General features: G+C 37.9%; 1 protein-coding gene across 8 annotated transcripts in view; it reads left to right on the forward strand.

The window, feature by feature from the left end:
* GSK3B (glycogen synthase kinase 3 beta) overlaps positions 1–21,722 on the forward strand; it is a 173,497-nt gene that overhangs the window by 74,993 nt on the left and 76,782 nt on the right. For all 8 annotated transcript variants that reach the window (XM_084871680.1, XM_084871677.1, XM_084871682.1 and 5 more), the window contains one exon: positions 3,934–4,017. In XM_084871680.1, coding sequence (XP_084727806.1) covers positions 3,934–4,017 — 84 coding nt within the window. The remainder of the gene's footprint in view (positions 1–3,933; positions 4,018–21,722) is intronic.

A 21,722-nucleotide genomic window follows, 5' to 3' on the forward strand; every position in this document is an offset into this window, starting at 1 on the left:
ATTTATTTATTTATTTATTTATTTTTGGACAATTGGACATTTTAAATAATATATTGTAGCAATTCTGGGTTCTGATTTTTAAAAATCATCCTGAACATTGCTGTTTGGGGATTTTTCTTTATTTTTGTGACTTAACCTGTATATAATCTATAGTAGATCAAAGGCCCTGAATTCTGTGTTAAATTTTTTATTATAATTTTTACTTTTTAGCCTTCTTAGGGGTTGACTCTCTGTCTGCATAGCTTAGTGGTCAGCTGGGTATTGGTTAGAGATTGTGTTCAAACATCTTGAGTTCAGAAAGCTTCCACCATATTTTCATGATCTTGTACATGCATTGCAAAGTACATTCAAAATTCCAGTAGTTTGGCCTCAGCTTTCCACAAGGCCCTCGTAGGCCTCCCCTGCCTTTGTGAGTACAGCTTCTGAGTCTGGGATATATAGAGATCTTGTTTAGCTCCTTTATGTCTCCTTTACTTCCAGGGTCTCCCTGTTAAATTTCTCAGTGTTCTGCCAGTCTGTCATTTTACCCAGCTGAGCCTGCATCCCCAAGGGTAGCAGAGCTGTGGACTTTTTTACTTTGTTTCCTGACAGATTTGCTATTTTTACTGCCATTGCCACTCGAAATGGGCTTTTGCTCTCTTGTTTTAGCCATGAAAACCTCCATGGCTAACCCTGCCCTGGTAAAAACCAACTACCCAAAACTGTCTGAGTTGGGTGGTAACACTCCCTGGCAAGAAGGCTACTGGCCCGCACTGTCCTAATTCCAATATCTATTAGCTTTTCATGAATAAATGCTTTTCAACTTGTTGTTGCATTTGGATGATTTCCAGAGCTCTGAAATTGTTTTTATAATGTCGTCCTTTTTATAGGCGTTTAGGCGGAAATATCTTCATTCAGCCATAGCTGGAAATCTCACCTATTTTTGAACTTTCTAACTTGTTAGTCCTTTCCTCCTGTCTTCCAGTCCCACTTTAAGTCACTGTAGTCAGGCTTTTGTCACAACCATTTTACCAAAATCACTCTTATAAAAATCACCAGCATCTTGCATTTGCCATATCCAAATCTGTTTTCTGTCTTCACCTTAATCTTTTAGTAGCTTTTGAGATGGTAAATGGTTACTACCCTCTTCTGAAAAATCTTTTTTTTTTTTTTTTAAACTTGGCTTCTAAGATAACATGTTCTTCTGTTTTTCATTCTACTTCATTGACTACTCATTGATACACTACTCCTTATATCTATGACTTTTTTCCCCCTCTAACTTCTTTCCTAGGTAATAGTTATATCATTGGGTCCCCTTGCTTTATGTCCCCAAAGAACTGTTGGCCCCCAGAAGCCTATTTCAGCCCCAGCTTCTTCATGCAGTCTCAGTATTAAAGATATATCAGATTATAACATTTTCCTGGTCAAAATGTCATTGGCTTTTCTTTACATTTAGTGTGAAATTTAAATTTAATTTCTTATCATGATTTATGAGTTTATAGGACATATCCCACCCACCTGCCTACTTCTCTGAACTTATCTCCTACCTTTTTCCCTTTACTTAGCATACTACATTACCCTTCAGGCTATTTTCTTAAATATGCCAAGCCCACCTTTAGGTATTTACATTTGGAGTTTCCTATTTCTGTAGTGCAATGCTCTTCTATCTTCACATGGTTCTCATCTTCATATCATTCAGATTTGTGTTCAGATTTTACTTCATTTTTGAGGTCTGCTCTGATTTCCTTTATTCTATCATTCTCTGTCCTCTTTAAGTGAAAATATACTGTTTATTTCTTTCTGTCCTCCATATACTGTAGTAAGTTTGATGGGGGCAGGAACTTTGTTAGTCTTGTTCACTTCAATATCCTTTATATTGTGAATGATGATGCCTGGCACAGAATAGGTACACTGTATTTGTAGAATAACAGTCTTTTCTATAGAATTGGTATGTCCTTAATGAACTAATAAAGAATAATTCTATAAAAGTGGCTAGGCTTGGCATAGTTGTATATTTAAATACATTTCAGGCATGTACTTGTTTGCCTAATATTGGCTTGATTAGTATACCTATAAATATTGCTCTATGAATTGTACGTTTTAGATCTTTTAGGGAATTTTAAAATGAGAAAATGTAAGCCTCCTTTTTAAATGAATCTTTATTATAAAAACCCAGTGGCCCTAACCCCGTAACGACCAAAGACTGGGGCCAGTGGGCAGGGCTGCAAGCAAGGTGAGGGGTGCACGGGTGGGCCGGGCTGCACGATTTCACGCACTGGGCTCCTAGTAGAATATGAAAGAAGAATAAGGGAGATGGATATTTAGGTCCATGTAGTTGCTTCACTTATATATATTTTTATAAAACTTACATTATCTGGACATTTAATAGTTCTCTGTGACATTGGCTAATGAGTGTGGAAAAATAGATAGCTTATTTTAACATAGTTGGTTGGCTATATTAAAAAAAGAAAAAGTTGATGTTAGTATCAATATATCATTAGAGAAGTGAACCTCAGCCTACTGGCAGTTCCCCCAAAAAACTATGTACCTAGATGTGAATTGGCAAAGTATAGATATAGTTTCAGAAATAGCTTCCATTTGGAATGGAAATGGACACAGTTTTGAAATTGGTAATGTTTCCTGTATCCTTTGAAACAGGCAAAAGAGTCTGACTTTAGTCATTATCTTTGTTAAAGCGGTTATACTGTACTAAGTTTGATTATTGCTTCAGCTATAAATGTTTTAGAAGAGGTAATGATAGGAATGAGAACTTTAAATATCACTCACTGTACACATAAACCCAGCTCTCACAGTCAGTTTAAAGGGACAGAAGAGTCCTCTTGAGTTTCCTGTTTCCTTGAGAGAACAATCAAAGTAGTTTATTGGAAGTCTCTAGAGGGGAGGAACATTCTCTTTCTGCTATCGCCTTCTAAGAACTGGAGCCCACTCTGCTCTAGGACAGTTCTGATTATTCAGCTAGTCATCTCCCACTCCTTTTTTTTTCTAACCATAATAGCATTTCCCTTCCACATTTCCAGGCATATATTTTATGTTTATGTTCTGTTCTAAATCATTATTTTAACTATAAATGTTATATGTTCTGTCTACATAACTGGTGCTTTGGTGTTCTTTTCTCTGTTATGTAATTTAGCCTTTATTAACTGATTTCTGACAGCCTAAATATATTGTTAATACATACTCTTCAGATTAATACTGCAAAATTTATGGTGTTAGAAGGTCATCATATTATTTCATGTTGTCTTTCCATGAAGAATGAGCATAACTTTGAAACTCCCCAAAGGGAAATTTACTTGTGTGGTCTATAGATTTATCAGTACGGTACAGTTTGTAGTATATCATATTTTAACTCTCTAAAACTTAGCAAATAAACTTTTCTAATGGGGTTAATTAGATTTTTCACTGTATCTTAGAAAGTAATAAAGATTGTAAGAGTTTTCTTTACACCCAAATTTGTTTGGTGTGAAGTTTTTTATTATAGTTATAAAAATTACAGCATTTCAGATATCTCTTATATATTAAAAACTAGTGCTTTTCAAGCTTCTTGTGGTAAAGTGCCAGTTTTTTAAAATTTTCAATTCATTGAGGACTGATATTTTTGTAAAATACAATACAAATGAATTACTACAAAAGTGAAATTTTAAGAAATACAGAATATAAACTCCACTTTTTATTATAAGGTTAATAATACAAATTATTCTGTCAAATAGCTATAAAAGATTTTAAACACTTACTTTTAATTTCATTTGCATAGCAGTAGTAAATAGTTCATAGACTGGTAACAAATACTTTACAGGTCAGCACTGATCTATAGACCATACTTTTTGATAAATATCTATAGCCTATTGCTTGTAATGTTTGTTATTTCAGAAATATTAGTCAATATGATGAATAGTGGTTATCTTTTTAAAAATATTTTTTGTGTTTCCTTTACAGAACCGAGAGCTCCAAATCATGAGAAAGCTAGATCACTGTAACATAGTCCGATTGCGTTATTTCTTCTACTCAAGTGGTGAGAAGGTAGGTGTTGCAAAAAGTGTGTACTGAATATTGTGATAGACTTGTTATTCTTTTAGAAATAATCCCCCTTACCCAAGTAAAACAGTTTTGCTAATTGAGTGGAAGAATTACAAAATGCAGGCCCTAGTGATTCTGAGCTCAAGATATGTTCATTGATTACATTTATATTAGGAAAATGCTAATGAAAGAAATGAATTTTTAAAAATTTTCTTCCATTTTAAATTTCTGCCCTCAGTTCTAAAGTGAATTTACTTTAAAGCCTTTTATGTTATTTATTAGAGTCTCGGTACACGAAATTCATGCACGGGGGGGGGGGGGGGGGGGAGGGGGACGCGGGGGGGATGGTGGTGGTGTGTGTGTGTGTGTGTGTGTGTGTGTGTGTGTGCGTGCTCCTCAGCCCACCCTGCACCTCTCCAATCTGGGACCCATCAGGGGATATCCGACTGCTGGGTTAGGCCGGATCTCACATTCCAGGACTATTGGCTCCCAACTGCTCACCTGCCTGATTGGTCCCAACTGCTTTTGCCTGCCAGCCTGACCACCCCTTAACCACTCCCCTGTCAGCTTGATTGACATCTAACTGCTCCCCTACCAGCCCGATTGCCCCCAACTGCCCTCCCCTGCTGGCCTAATAGCCCCTAACTGCCCTCTTATGATGGCCTGGTTACTCACAACTGCCTTCCCCTCATGGTCTGGTTGCCTATAACTGCCCTCCCCTGCCAGCCTGTTCTTCCCTAACTGCCCTCCCCTGCCATCCTGTTCACCCCTAACTGCTCTCCCCTGATGGTCCGGTCACCCATAACTGCCCTCCCCTGCCAGCCTATTCTTCCCTAACTGCTCTCCCCTGCCAGCCTGGTTGCCTCCACCTGCTCTCCCCTGAGAGTCCGGTCTCCCATAACTGCCCTCCTCTGCAGGCCCAATCGCCCCCAACTGCCCTCCCCTGCCAGCCATCTTTTGGCAGCCATATTGTGACCACATGGGGGTGGCCATCTTGTCTGAGGATGTGATGGTCAATTTGCATGTTACCTCTTTATTATATGATAGGATGTGCTTCTGGAGTCCCATGTTAGTTCATCTCTTTATTGGAGGGAAGAAAATGATGTCATTTTGAGAAGTTGAAATATTGGAGGGGAAGGGAAAGGAGGTGGACTTTAATAGGACCAGAATGACACTTAAACATTAGGAGGCAAGTTTAGCCTGTCCTTGGCTAGAGAATAGTTGGAGAATGTATAATATTTCAGAGCTTGTTGTAAGTCAGGGATAGGGAACGTCCGGCCTAAGGGCCATATAAGGCCCACACTATCACTTGCCAAAGCATGAAGGGTGAGTAAATTAAATGTTTGGCCAATATACCAAGTTAATTTTTAAGTTGATCATGTTGTATAACCCTGGAATGGCATTATAAATATCCAAATAGCCCTTGGCAGAAAAAAGACTCCCCACCCCTATTAAGTGGTCAGTATTTATGGTCACATTTAATTCTGTAAAAGCAAAGGATAATTAAGGAAGATTTTATGTTGTGAATCCCTCCCTCCTCCCCCTTCCCTTGGTCTTTCTCTTCAGACGATGTAGTAACTAATGTTATTGTATACGCTGGAGTTGGCAGCATAGTAAATCAGTTTCTTCTATTTTACTGTGGTCTTTTTCTATCTGTTCACTGTCCCTTCTTCCCAAATAAGTTGTTTTCTTACAATTTTCCCCCACTTGTGTGTGTGTGTGTGTGTGTGTGTGTGTGTGTGTGTGTAGGACAAATAACAAACCACTTGATCTTTTTGGCTAAATAAATATGATTTTGGATAAATTCATTTGATATTTTGGATCTTAGATATCATTCATATACTTTTTAAAGTCCTTAACTCCATAAACCCTCTTAATTTCTAGCCTAATATACTTTTTACATCATATACCTATTTCCCAATGTACCCATGTTTAATGATTTTCCATTAAATTTTATTTCGATTATTTCCTTAGAAATTCCTTTTCTTATGATAGAGCCTATAATATGGTATGATACCTGTTTCTTTAGTCAGGATTGTGATATATAATTGGTGTTTGTATGTGGGGTGAGGGGCACAAGGGGGGGAGATAATATTTTAACAACCAAATCAACCAAATGTGTTTTTCTTTTAAAGAAATATCTTTTTTCTTTTCTTCTTTCTTTCTTTTTTTTTTTTTTTTGATTCCAAAGAGGAAGGGAGAGAGAAATAGAAACATCAATGATTATGAGAGAGAATCTTTAATCGGCTGCCTCCTGCATGCCCCCTACTGGGGATCAAGTCCAAAACCTGGGCATGTGCCTTTGTCTGGAATGGAATTGGGACCCTCTGGTCTACGAGCTGATGTTCTTTCTATTCATTGACCCAACCGGCTAGGGCCAAATTGGTTCTTTAGTGACTCTTGTTTTTCACATGCACCCCTGCCTTTAAGTCTAAATGATTGCCTCTGCTTGTATTAGGGACTATAAATCCTTATAAGTATTTGAGCTCTTTTGTTTCTAAAGCCAATTACTTGATTCATGCCTCTTCCCCCCCCCCCCCTTTTTTTTTCTTTCCAATCTAGCAAACTGCCTGTTATGTCTTTAATTTTATCTGTTTTGGCATGTCTTTACTTTTTCCTGTCCCTTCCCAAATAAAATTATGGAGCTTCTGTTATGTTTGCAGCACTCTTATAATGGAATTTTGCATCCTCATGGCTTTTTGTTATTAGATGCTAGACATTATAATACCCCAGGGAGGAAAGTAAATGTCAGGATTATTTGTTCCATGAACCTCTGGATTGCATGCAGAGTCATTTGTAAAGGTCTCCTTATAAGGCCCCTAAATATTTTCTCTTGACTGCTTAATTTATATTGTTTTCCCTATGTGACATGTCGTGTTTCAGTGCTTTATAAATATTAACTCATTTAACTCTTATTAAGATAAAGAGCAAGGGAAAAATATAAAAACTTTCGAATGTAAGGCTTTTTCTGTGATGGCACCTAAAGACTTAACTGTCTGGTTTTGGTTTGGTGGAAGTCCCATCACAATCTGCCCTTGCTGTCACTTAATCCTGTCTGGGAAGTTATAATGGACTGACCATTATCTCTCTATCCCAGAGGATGATTTTCCTCCCTGTTGCTGTGCAGAGCTGGTTATTTATCTTATAATCTTACAGATAAAGAACAATTGAGAAGTCATTAAGGGAGATTAGTCAGAGGACAAAGAACCTCTAATAAAATTATGAAAATGAAATATACTTTCTAGTATTTTATTTATCTCAGTACTTTCTCCTGAGCATTGTAAACTTTCCAAAGTGAAAGACTTCTCTTACTTTTTCTTTCCATTTAAAAAATGGAAAGAAAGAAAAGTGATTATTGCTGAAAATGATGAACCTTTCTTGTCAAAGAAAGGAGGATTTTCTGAAGATGTGCAGAAATACACAGGTTTAGCACCTCCCATAATATTACAGCCACCAAAAGGATAATGTCTTCTTGGCTTACTCATGATCTCTACTTTCTTTATTCTGAATTGTTATGGTAGGACCAACATATCACTCCAGAGACTAGCTAGTAAACTAATATGAGATAGGATCTGCTCTAGGGTTGAGAGCTAATATTTATTAGTTCTAACTTTCCAAGAGTAGGCTACTTAGAGTGAACTCAGAATTGCTGTTTAGAATGGTACCTAATGTCTTATGAAATTCTTACCTCTGAATGTGGCAGACCTATATTAGGTAGTTATTTTACTAACAGAAGCATTATGTATTGCTTATCTTATCTAATAAAAAGGTAATATGCAAATTGAACCTCATACCATTGCAAATATGGTGGCACCCACTGCCAATAAGGAGGGGATATGCTAATTGACTCCTCCACCCTCAAAGATGGCAGTGCCCATGACCAATAAGGAGGGAGTATGCTAATTGACTGTCAAGCCCTCAAAGCTGGCGGTGCCCACAGCCACAAGATGACAGTGCCCAGTTCCTTTGGCTCCACTGGGGCTTGCACCTGCCTCCAGAGTCACCCAGTTCCCCTAGCTGCCCAGCTGCCCAGGGCCGCCTAAATCTCAGGTAACCAGGCCCAGCCAAGGCTTGCACTGCTGGCAGTGGCAGCAGCAAAGGTGTGATGGGGGCGTCACCTTCCCCTGAATGCCGGGCCGCCTCCCACTCCCTGAGGGCTCCTGAACTGTGAGAGGGGGCAGGCTGGGCTGTGGGACCATCCCCTCCAGTGCATGAATTTTCACGCATCGGGCTTCTAATGTGTATATATCAGAAGAGTTTTGTGGGAGGAAAAGAGTTTGAGATGCCTCTGAGACATGCAGATAGAGATGCCCAGTAAACAAGTGCATGTGTGCATTCATAGGTGGGGGTTGGGGAGCTAAATGGAGAGATGGTATTCACAAGATTGTGTAGATAGGATGTGTAGCCATGTGGTAGATCTCTTAGGAGTTTGGGAAGGAGGGAGAACGGATGTTGTTTGAGGCCAGGTCAGTCAAGAGCCAACAGTTTGCCAATATTGCCTTCTGGTCTTAGAATATGTGAGAGGTGAGAACAGTCTTCATTTGAGAGAGAGCTGCAAGGAAGTCAATATCTTTGGGTGGGATCCAGGTTTAGTCAATGGGAAGGCAGTAATAAACTTCTATGAAGAGACTGGGGTTTGAAACTCTATAAAGAGTTTCTTTTTGGGGTTTCAGAGAGTTCAGGGAAATCTCTGGGTAGGTTAATGGTAAGAAAATGAGCCTAAAGGGGAGTCTTGAGGATGCAATTAGGGCATTGAGCTGAGGGCATTGTGAGGATAAGAGAAGGATTCAATGTTTCAGGATTATAGGTGTGATAGACTTAGTTAGATTCCATGGATGAGTTAAAACGTATATAGGAGTATTTTGTACTCCTCTCATCTCATCATTTTCTATCTATTTTTCTAAGCTTTTCTTCCTTTCTCTACTGTCTCTACTTTCTGGGTTTCTGTCCCCTTTACTTTCGTGTCTGGATCTCTGTCTTTGTCTCTCTCTTCATTTGTGTAACACCTCAGATCTTTCTCTCCCCTGTTAACTCTGGCTACATGGCTTTGTCTCTGTCCTCACCCTCTCCCTCTCTTTCCTACCCCATCTCCCTCTCTCTGTTGGCTATTTCCAGTATAGATCTCTCAACCTTTTTTTTTTCCTTTTTTTTTTTTTTTTGTGGGTTTCTGTACCTCTCTTTTGTTGGGTTTCTACCCATTTCAAACTTTTTCTAACTACTGAATCCTTGTATGGGTTCTCACCTGTCCTTAGCCTCTTCATTCTCTTCCTTGGTATCTCTTCTCTCTGAGCCTATACTTCCTTCTTTTTTTTTTAATTTAAAGAAGAAAAGTTTTCACTCACTAGCCTGACTTTTTAGTTCAGTTCTGTACATTTTATTCCATATGTATGTTTTACATGTTTTTAGGAATAATTGTTTATAAATTTATTAACCCTACAAGATCTCACAATCATTCCCTGGAAACATCGATGATGAGAGAGAATCACCAGTCACTGCCTCCTGCATGCCCCCTACTGGGGATTCAGCCCACAACCCAGGCATGTGCCCTGACTGGGAATCGAGCTTACCTCCTGGTTCATAGGCCAACAGTTAACCACTGAGCCATACTGGCTGGGCTCATACTTTTTGTCCATAAGTGTTTTTTTTTAGCTTGGGGTGAAATTAAAGTAGGATTGATGTAATATTTGGCAAATATTTCTACTGACCATAGTTTGAATGGTTATATCTATTTTGGTGACCTCTTTATTGTGCCCCACTGTCATTTTAAAGACTTTTTCTTTAGGGATTATAAATAATCAGTTTTTAGCCTACTTGGTGGAAAGAGTAACTAGTATTACTAGGAGAAGCAGGAGTTAAGACAGGACAGAGACTAGAGATGTCACCCAATTAGTCTTAGTCTGCTGGTTGGAATCATTAATGTTTGCTATAGTAACTAAAGCAACATGTAATCAATAGCATACTCTAAGTTACCCAATAGGTTTTACCACATGTGTCAAACACAAGGCCCGCGGGCCAAATCCATCCCGCCAGGCCTTGCAATGTGGCCCGCACCGCGCTGTCATCACTGCACTCCGCTGTCAGTTTATGACATTGTCAGTTTATGACTGTTCAGTAAACCATTCTGCCCGAGATTTAGGCTGGATTTTAGATTTTGGCCCCTTCTCTGATTGAGTTCGACACCCCTAGGTTTTACTAACTGATTTAATACACAGTAGTAACACTTTCTCCTTGATCAGAGAAAAATGGCATTTTTGAATGTTTTGAAAGACTGAGCTTACAATATTTTTATGATTTCTAAGTATCATTTAAAATAGTTTTCCCCCCAATATTGATATGTGGCAGTAGATACCCCATCTCCCCTTAATGAAGTTTTATAAAGAACCCCTGTTCTAAAAACAGCTAGAAAGGAAAGTTGCTCTGCTTGAAACTGGGGCGTAGCACCAGCTGACTTTGCCTTCCTGTTCACCTCTGTAGAACCTCTGAAAGATGTACATAGTATGTAAACCATATTGCCTTTACAGGAGTCTTACATTTATTCAATAAACTAGTGGCCTGGTACACAAAATTTGTGCACATTAAAAGGGAATTAATTAGAGGAAATATTTTAATAATGCTATTTGCCCTTTCTCTATTGGCCCCGCCCCCATTGGGTGACACGAAGACCCAGCCGACCCCACCCCTGTCAAGCCACACCAGGCAGGGGATGCAGCCTCATGTCCCAATGCGGGGATGGGTCACAGTCTCAGGTCCTCTGGCCCTGACGCTGGGGCTGGTGGCACAGCCTCAGGTCCCCCGGTCCTGGCTCATGTCACACAGCCTCACCCAGACTTGCCTTGCCTCGAGACTCCAAACCCGCCACATTGCTGGACCCATCAGTCACCTCCTGGTGACTGGTCGTTTGGTCCTTACAGATGAAAATAAAGTCATGCATTTAAGCATGCACATTCATTTTCAATGCCTGATTTGTCTACATTCTCTAAATTGCAAAATAAATAAGATATTTTGCCAGATAGCATCATAATGCCAAGTTCTTTATATAATGACACATACCATTCTCTCCACTCATTGTGCTCCATTTCAATGGATTAAATGTATGTGACTTATGAAAGCCACTGCTGCTTGCTCTTAATAGAGGAAGCATTAGCTATTTGCCTAATGCCATAGAGTGGTTTAAATGGCATATACTGACTTGAAGAACAGAGGAAAAAATAACAAAAACAACTTTCAGTGCTGTGGATGGCAGAATCCTCTCCCTTTCCCTTTGTTTTTTTCTGTTTTTCCCATGAACCTATTTGCGTTCTGCCTCAAAATCAACACAGTAAACAAAATCAGATACTGTCATCTGCATTTTATAGTGCCATTTGAATTACAGAGAGGTGTTTTTCAATCTTTACTTTTTTTTTTAATCAATGCAGCTCAAACTTGCTCCCAATACTCCAGTAGCCAGGCCACCGTGGCTGTGCGGACTTTGCTAGGTGCTGTCAAGCTTCAGGGCTGGGGCAGGGAACACATCAGATGTTGCTAGAAACGAATCAGCTCTCCTCTCTACATAGCAGGAGTCTTTTCATTCTAAAATGCAAAGCAGCAGCCGTTTTCCCATTCCCAGCCTTCCTCGTCTGGGGGTGTAGAAAGGGTCTGGGAGGATATTTACTCTCTGCTCTTTGATTTCTCTTATTTAACAGAGCCTAGTGACAGCTGCTTCTCTGAGCACAATGCCAGCCGGCTCAGGGCTAGCTGCACTTGGAAAGCAAGTGGCAGAGCTGACCAGGGACTTTGGCCAAGCCCAAGTGGTCGGGTCACTGCAACCCTGGCTCGAAGACTCTAGGCTCCTCCTCCCAGCTACGCACCCCAGCTTCTTGTCTCCCCCTTTCACTCACAGGTGCCACTGGTGTGGTGTGCCCCAAGTCTTGGTGTGCAGACGCCAAGGTTGCAGGTTCAAGATGCTCCACCTCCTCCTGGCTCTTTGAGCCATAAGCTCCGGCGGGGCCTTTCCTCTTGGTCTTGTTCTTTGGTCAGTGCTGAGGTTTTCTGGATTCTCTAGGCCAGGGACAGCCAGGACCTTTGCCTCTGACCAATGCTGTGCCTGCAGCCTGCCTGTGCAACCCCCAGGCCCAGGAAAGTGTGGTGGATTGGCCAGCCTGGGTGAGGGGCCGTTGGCTAATCACCCTACCCTCAATTTGGGTGGGAGAGGTGATCAGAGGTAGGGAGGGGCTGGGCAGTGTAGCCATCTTGTGACAGCGTAATGATGTGAGGGTCGATTTGCATATTACCTCTTTATTATATAGGATTAATACTCTTTAAGAAAGATTTCTTTAAGTAACCTTATTCAGTGATATTTTACCTATGGTTCATCATAGATTGATTACTTGAATAATAAAGAGGTAGCCTTCCTTAAATAAAACTTTAATTGTACAGTTCTTTGGAGAACTTTAAGAAGAGAGTAAATAAATAGCCTTTTGCTGCATGATAATAATAGTAGCAGCAGTATTAATCATAGCCAAAACTTATATGGTACTTACTACTAGTATATGCCAGAGAGTAATCTAAATACTCTATTTACACTTTCTTCTTTTTATTTTGAAGAGCTTAAAGAGGATTGTTTTTAATTCTTCTTTATTAGAATTTATCATTGAAACCATCTAGTACTGGATTTTACTTTCTGGGAAGTTTTTGATTACTGATTTAATCTCTACTTGTTATGTAAGTTTGTTGAGACTTTTGTATTTCACCTTAAGTCAGTATAGTAATTGGTGTGTCTCTAGGAATGTATAGGTTTCTTTTAGGTTATCTAATTTGTTGGCACACAGATGTTTATAGTATTCTATTATCTTTTTTATTTATATAATGAAAATTATTCTCACTTTTCATTTGTGTTATTTGTTTCTTCTCTTTTTTCATTGCCAGTCTAGTAAAAGGTTTGTGAATTTGCTGATCTTTTCAAAGAATCAGCTTTTGATTTTCTTATATCTATTGTTTTTTCTGTGCTCCATTTTATTTATCTCTGGCCTAATCATTATTTCCTCTTCTGCTATATTAGTTTCCTCTTTTTCTAGCTCTTCAGGGTGTAAAGTTAGGATATTTATTTGAGATCTTTAATGTAGGCATTTACAGCAGTGGATTTCCTTCTGAGTGTTGCCTCCACTGCCTTGCATAAGTTTTGGCATATTGAACTTTTTCTTTCATTTATCTCTTAAATATTTTCTAAATTTTGTGTTGTTGTTCAGTAGTATGTTGTTTAATTTCCTCGTTGACCTATTGATTGTTTAGAATGTGTTGTTGAATTTCTAAACATTGTGATTATTGTTTTTGTTTTCTATTTGATTTCTAGTTTATTCCATTGTGGTTAGAAAAGAAACTTTATATGATTTCAGTCTTTTAAAATATATTGAGATTTATTTTGTGTCCCAAATTTAGATTATCCTAGATAATATCTCATGTACACTTGAGAAGAATGTGTATTCTTTTATTTTGGGGTAATGTTCTATATATATCTGTTAGGTTTAACTGGTTTATAATGTTTTTTGAGCCCTCTGTTTCTTTTGCTCTTCTGTCTAGATATTCTCCCTTATTGAAAATGTTATATAAAAGTCTCCAACTATTATAATACTTAGAAGCACGGTTCATGAAATTTGTGCATGGGGCAGCGGGGTGGGGGTCCCCTCAGCCCAGACTGCACCCTCTCCAATCCGGGACGTCCTACTGCTGGTTTAGGTCCGATCCCAGGTATTGGGCCTAAACCGGCAGTCAGACATCCCTCTCACAGTCCTGGACAGCTGGCTCCTAATAGCTCACCTGCCTGCCTGCCTGGTCGCCCCCAACTGCCACCCCTGCTGGCCAGGTCGCCCCCAAACTCCCCCCTTTTCAGCCTGGTCGCCCCTCATGGCCCCTTCCCCCCCACTGGCTCAGTCGCCCCACGCAGCCTGCTTGTTCAGTTGTTTGGTCATCCCTCACTCACCCCCGTGCCGGCTTGGTCGTAGGCAGCCATCTTGCTAGGGCATGATGGTCAATGTGCATATTACCTCTTTATTACATAGGATGTTGTATTTGATTTTTAAAATCTACAGCTCATCCGTAATTATTTAGGCATTTGTTGATAACCTAAAGAGAGATTTATATTAAGAAAACAGCAGACCTGAGATACTTCAAATAATTACAAGTGATGGAAATTAATCCTAGTCCATTTATCATCTTGAAATGTTAGCATTCCTAGTCTCTTGAATTATCTTCTGCACAAATCTCCAAACAAAACTACTTTAGGAAGGTGAAAATGTTACTGTGATGATGCTTCATAGGGATATGTACTCTCCACACAGGATTATTCCTATAGCTATTTAATTCACAGCAGAACATCTGTAAGTTTAACAAGGACACTAAAGAGCATGGTGTTGTTAAGCTCATTCATTTCAAATCATTGGTTGTAGTAGTATTTGTTGGTTTTGGTTTTGAGTTTTGGGGCCGCCTTCACTTATAATAAAACATCTCCAGTGTCTCAGTAAATACAGTCAAAATGACAGCTTTTAAATGTCAAAGGAATATTTATATTATATCTACAAAACGAGCAAACCTCTTCTAGAATTCTAAAGAAAATTGCAAATTTTTGATGAGTAAACAGTGTGAATAACCAGAATTTATTTGAGCAAAAAGATAGGCTTATGCTAATTTGCAAAATAATAGTTCAAATATTATTTGAGCCCTCATATTTCTCATAGTGTAGTAAATTAGAACATTCAACCTATAGCAGACAAGGTTTTAGTAACCTTTTTTATTTTTTTAATGTGTTCTGCTTTGTTAATATTATGAATAAAATATTCTGCCCCAAAAATGAGTGTCAAATGAAACATGAACTGTATGAAATAGAGTGGAATTATCTTTATTGATATGAGCACAATAGTTCTACTGTAACCCAAGTTTTTCATTAACTGCACCTCAGTGTTGATTCTTTTGAGTTCTGTTCAATTTTATCTTTCATTTATTTTTCAGATGAATTACTGTCAAGTCTTACCTGCCATTCTACATAATAAATTCATATTTTTATTTCAGTCATGGGCTTTATATTTATCTTTGTTAAATGTTATATCGTGGGTTTGGTTTAGAATTCCAGGCTATTAGTGTTCTTTAAATTTCTTACGTGGTCTTCCATTCTAAGGCATTTTTCTTAGGTTTGTCTCAATCTTAGGTAGTTGTGTTGAAGTCAGAAATTGTAGACTGATAGCCAAATTCCCCCTCTCCTGTGTTTTATTTGGTTAGCATATTCTGTTAATATTTTTTTAAATTAGAATGCTTTTAATTAAGTCTTGTACTATATGAATAACCAACCACTGTACCTTACTGCATTATACATTTTGGTTTCACATATTTACATTTATTACTTAGCCATTGAAGGCATTTACTTTTGCAACTCCTAATAAATTAAATCATTTATGAAAATATTGATTGGGATAAGTGAAGACAGAGTTTGTGGCCCTACCTTTCTTGACCTTGGGCATTCATTTTTTAATCTTTTTATTCTTCATTTTTGTTATCATTGTTTAGAAAATGAATTAAATTGTAATACATTCTTACACACCTCTGGGCCATTCATAAATATATCATGATTAACTTTGTCAAATAATTTGTTAAAATCAAGAAACCTTGTAATCAAGTAGTTAAAAAAGAATAGCTTTGACATCTGTGTTAATGACCTTCCCAAAACCCATCACCATTTCTTGCAATCTACTTAACACAACAATCTCTTTGACACCACTTTAGCATTCTTTTTATTTATTTCCTTTATTGGACTTCACCTTCACTTAGAACTGGTCATTGTCTAAATTAATCTTGATCTCTGAAATTTTAAGAGAAGTATTCAGCACTACTCTTGCTGTCCTCAGTTTTACATATGACTTCATCGCTTTGCAAAAAATAGTGTCATCAGACATTCACTCATCTTACTTACAATTCTCCCCAGCACCTAATCACTTACTTTAGATGTATGGGAAGAAAAAAAAGGTATTGTTCCTTTCTAAAGATTATAATAGTTACAATTGAGTCTTTTTTATGTTACAGGTAATGTGTTTAAAGAACTTTATATATAGACTATTTCTTAAAATCTTAAGACAGTCTTTTAAAGTAGATACCATCATTAGCATTATTTTATAGGAAACTGAGATCTAGAGAAGTTAAGTAACTTGCTCATGGTCCCATAACTTGTAGTAGCAGAGTTGGGACTTTGTGTGGTTTTGTGTGATTCATACTAACCTTGCCTCTCAATTCCTATACTGTATAGCTTCTCTGTGTTCTTGTTCCCCTCTTCCTGTGATATTCTAGGATCTTACTTTCTCAGCTATTCCTTTTTTATTATTTATATATTCTATCCATTTAGCATCCATATACATCTGGGTCTCTTTTAGCCATTAAAAAATACAAACAAAAGCACATCAACAATTTTTCCTTGACTTTGCTTTCCCTCAAGATACCAGCTCTCAGTTCTCTCCTTGCTCTCACCGAAAGGCATTTTGTAAGAACAAACAAAATTAACTGCTTCTAGTTTCCCACCTTCATCTGTTGGATATAACAGGATCCAATAGGACTTTTCAGTCCTTATCCTCCATGCCATTGAAATTTCAACTTTGTATTACTTGATGCTAGTAGTCTTTTCTTGATTTTTTAGGCCTCTTGGTTTTCTTTCTTAGTTTTTGCTATCTCCTAATGCATTTGTTGTTTAAGTTTATTGTATGTTCTAGTCCTTTCCCCAATCTCTTATTTTTACACACAATTCTTAGGTGAGAGCATCTGTTCTCTCATAGTTTTGGCTATTGCCTAAATCTTTAGCTGTACTCTACTATTATTTTCTGAGTTTTGTCTTAACCTGTATTTCCAACCCCCTTAGAACATAGCAGCCTAAAATGTTCTAAGATTCATTAAGTAAAAGTTCAACAGCCACCCCGCCCCATGCTTTCCCTGTCTCATTACCAAGCTAGTTGCCTAAGTTCAGAGACTGTTAGATTAATTCCAACTTCTTTGTTTTTCAGATTCTCTATTACTCTCATGTTTAACTAGCCAATTTACCTGCTCCCACTCACCTCCTTTTTAAAAATTTTTTTCTTGCCTTTGCCTTGGCCCAAAACTTAAGATCCCTATAGGTTTCCAGATATTTAGTTTTCATTCTCATCTTCCCAACTTCCTCCTTCTCTATATTCATATTTTACATTGTGATTTGAGTTAAAACAGACCTGTTAGATGATCATCCCAATTTTTAAATAATATCCATTGCCTCTGAACTAAAATTGATTCAACAAATATTTACTCAAATATTGGTACACACACACACACTAATAGATAATCTGTTTTATACTGGACACTACTCTGAGTGAGGATAGAGCAGTGAACAAACAGACACAAATTTTTTCCCTCTTGGAGCTTAGTCTAGTGAGGGAAAATAAAATGTAAAGTATATGGTTAGAAAGTGCTACATATCATGGGAAAAAATTAAATGGAGAAGGCACATGGGAGTGTGGGGTGGAGGAATGGCTTGAAATTTTAAATGGTCTGATTAGGAAAGGAACACAAGCAAGGATTTGAAAGAGTTGAGGTAAGTGAACTGTGTGTATATATGAGGTGGGGGGTGGGAGGCTAGGTAGAGGGGACATTCTAGACTGAAGGGGCCCTGAATGTGAAAGCCTGCCAAGTGTGTTCAAAGACAATAGGAAGCTATTGTTGCTAAATATAAGTGAGCCATGGGGAGAGTAGTGGAGTAAAGAAGTAGATGGGGAAATAAGGAAGTGCACATATAGGATCTTGTAGATCATTTATAAGAATAAATCTTAATGAGGTTGAGTGGAAGAAATACAATATAACATTTTGTTGATAGTAGACTGTAAAAGGTAAAAGTGGAAGCAAGAAAACTAGGAGTATATTACAATAATTTAGGTGAGAGGTGCTAATAATAAAACCAGGGTTTAGCATTGAAGATGTTAAGAAGTAGTTGGATCCTAGATAAACTTTAAAGGTGGAACCATTGGTGTATACACACACACACACACACACACACACACACACACACATATATGGAAATGGGGAGTGTGTGTATGTGTGTGTGAGAGAGAGGGAGGAGTGGGGAATTAATGATGATTCTAAGGTTCTTAGCATAGGTAATATAAAGTATTATTAGATAGTTGAATATGCTAGCCTGGAGCTAAAGGAGTGCCAGGATCTATATGAACTTGGAGAATCATCAGTGTATTGTAGTATTGAGCCATTGGACTGGATGAGATCATCATATCTTCCATTCCTCAGGAAATAAGTAATATAGAAGGAACCAGAAATGGAGAGCAAGAAGAGTTGTCTTTAAGGTAGGATGAAATCAGCAGAGTATAGTGTTCTAGAACCTAAGTGAAGCAGGTATTTCAAAGAAGGAAATATGATGAAAGCCAAATAGAAGGGAGAGATTAGATGACTAATATAGACATGGGACTCAGCAACAAAGAGGCTATTGATCTTGATGAACAACTCTGGTAAAGTAGTTGTGGTGAAATTCAGAGGAGTGTGCTTTCTAGAAAGTAAGTGTAGGCACCTCTTTTGAGGCATTTTGCTCTTAAAGGGGGCCTAAAAATATCGTGGTGATTAATACATAAAAGGTTTTTTTTTTAAATATATATATGATGGGAGAAATAACAGCAGTTTTTGTGTACTGATTGTAATGCTCCCACAGAGAGAATAATTCATGGAGAAAGACATAAAAATTACTAAAGTAATGACTGAATAGGAAAAACAGAAGAGTGTCTTGTCGTCTTCTTTTTCTCCTCCTCCTCCTCCTCCAACAAGTATCAGGGTTTGCCTTAGAAAGAAGAATCTTGATCAGTTTATCTCTAGTGTATATGGAGATAGATGCTGGTAGGTGGAAATAGGCAGTGGTGCAAGCAAGATCATCAGCTAAAGGTGAGAATGGGAGAAGAAATATTGGAGATTGAAAAGAAGAAATCCCGTAGTTTGAAAAACTGAATAGATTAGGCAAATGTAGTATCATTACTGGACTGATTTAATACCAACGGCATAAAGTTCACAGACCTAGAACAGAACTCTCCAAAAATTCATATGGAATAAAAAAAAAAGACCCTGAATAGCTAAGCAATCCTGAGAATGAAGAACAAAGTTGGAGGTATTACAATACCAGATATCAAGCTATATTACAAAGCCACAGTTCTCAAAACTGCCTGATACTGGCACAAGAACAGACATATAGACCAATGGAACAGAACAGCAGAACACAGAACCATATGCTCAATTAGTATTTGACGAAGGAGGCAAGAGCATCCATGAAGGCAAGACAGTCTCTTCAATAAATGGTGTTGGGAAAATTGGTCCGATACATGCCAAAAAACATTAAACTAGACCACCAATTTACACCATACATAAAAATAAACTCAAAATGGATAAAGGATTTAAACGTAAGATAGGAAACCATAAATATCTTAAAAGGTTCTTTAGCCAGCAAAATATCAGACATAGGTTGTAGCAATATCTTTACCGATATAGCTCCTAGAAAAATAGAAACTAAAGGGAAAATAAACAAATGTGACTACATCAAAATAAATAGCTTCTGCACAGCAAAAGAAACCATCAACAAAACAAGAAAGCCTACTGCAAGGGAGAACATATTTGCCAAAGTTATTTCCGGTAAGGGTTTAATCTCCAAAATTTATAGGTAACTCATACAGTTTAACAAAAGGAAGTTAAACAATCCAAATAAAAAATGGGCAAAGGACCCACTAGTAAATAGACTCTTTTCAAAAGATATTGAAAGCATGCTCAAAGTCACTAATCCGAGAGATGCAAATCAAAACGACAATGTGGAATTATCTCACACTTGTCAGAATGGTTATCATCAATAAATCAACACAGGACAAGTGCTGGTGAGGATTCGGAGTAAAAGGAACCCTCTTGCACTGCTGATGAGAATACAGATTGGTGCAGCCACTGTGGAAAACAGTATGATATTACCTCAAAACATTAAAAATGGAACTTCCATTGGACCCAGTAATCCCACTTCTAGGAATATGTCCCGAGAAAACAGAAACACCAATAAAAAAGGATATATGCACCCATATGTTCATAGCAGCACAATTTACAATAGCTAAAATTTGGAAACAGCCTGAGTGCCAACAGTAGAGAAGTGGATTAGAAAACTGTGGTACATCTACACAATGGAACACTAACCTGCTGTAAAAAAAAAAAAAAAAAAGGAATTCTTACCATTTGTGCCAGCATGGATGGAACTGGAGAGCATTATGCTAAGAGAAATAAGCCAGTCGGAGAAATATAAATATCACATGATCTCACTCATTTTTGAAATATAATGAACAACATAAATTGATGGACAAAAATAGACCCAGAGACATAGAAACATCGAAACACTGTCCAACCTATAAGGGAAGGCTGGGGGTGAAAGGGTAAGAGGTCAACCAAAGGACTTGTATGCATGCATATAAGCATAACCAATGGACACAGACAGTAGCAGGGGCTTGTGCTAGAGGGTGGGAACAGCCGGGGAGACTTATAGAATACTTAAAACAATAATTTAAATTAAAAAAAAAGTGAATAGATTAGGCAAATGTATCATTCCTGGGCTGGTTGAATTACTTGAAGATGAATTTAATGAGGGACTACTTAGCACAATTTTAGGTTTGCAGCCATATTCATCTTTTGGGTATAGTTAGGGAATGTGTGGAAAATTGGATTTAACCAAAGTTGTGGTTTATCAAACAAGTATAGCATAAGAGGAGGGTATACACTACAGCAGACTCTGCAAACTTTTTCATAAAGGGCCATATAGTCCATATTTATGATTTTGCAGGCTATGTTGTCTCTGTCACAACGACTTAAGTCTGCTATTGTAGTTCAATAGTAGCCAGTGTTCCTATAAAACTTTATTCATAAAAACAGGCAGCTATTGTTTACTGACCCCTGTGACAGACTAAGGAATTTAATCTGGATGTGAAAGGGACGATAGGAGAACATGAAAAAGTAAAGGATAGTGAAAAGGTGGAAAGGTCAATGGTTTGCTGTCTTAACTGTTTCCTGAGCTATGTTGTACTCTTTGAAAATGAGTTTTCTCTCTGCCTGAAATGGCCCTTTCATACCCAGTTTAGATGTTATCTCTTTTATACCTGTACCCTTACTTCCTCTGCTATAGCCACTGACATATAGAAAGTAATTAATGCTGAAAATTGAAATTCTTTTCTTCAGTTTGGTACATAAGATGATTTCAAATTGGGAAGACTGAAAGTTTGTTTACCTGCAGATTTTCCCACTCAGTGGCCAATTCTAGACTTGAACACAGTGATTCTCAGCTTTGTTTTCTGTTTCAGTGTACTTATCTGATATTGTTCACATGTTCAGGATAAGAGTAGCACTCCATTCCTCTTTTCTACTTGGTACTTAGTTGGAATTCCCTTCTTTATCCCCAATGATCTTGGTCTCTTTATGCTACTGAGAATGGATGTTTAAACTAATGACTTATATATAGTAAACCTGTGAATATGGCAATTGCTGCCTGTTAAGTTACTCTTTTTCTTTCAGTTAATTGTAGAAGACAATATAGACTATCAGATAACCATAGAATCTTTTTGTAGAGGTTAGGGAAATCTTAAAGAACTAGTCCAGCTTTTTGTATTATAGTTGAAGAAACTGAAGCCTTGAGATTTAAATAACTTGCACATATCAGTTAGCAG

The sequence above is a fragment of the Pipistrellus hanaki genome (assembly GCF_964339955.1).
Source record: "Pipistrellus hanaki genome assembly, chromosome: 2".
NCBI lineage: Eukaryota > Metazoa > Chordata > Mammalia > Chiroptera > Vespertilionidae > Pipistrellus > Pipistrellus hanaki.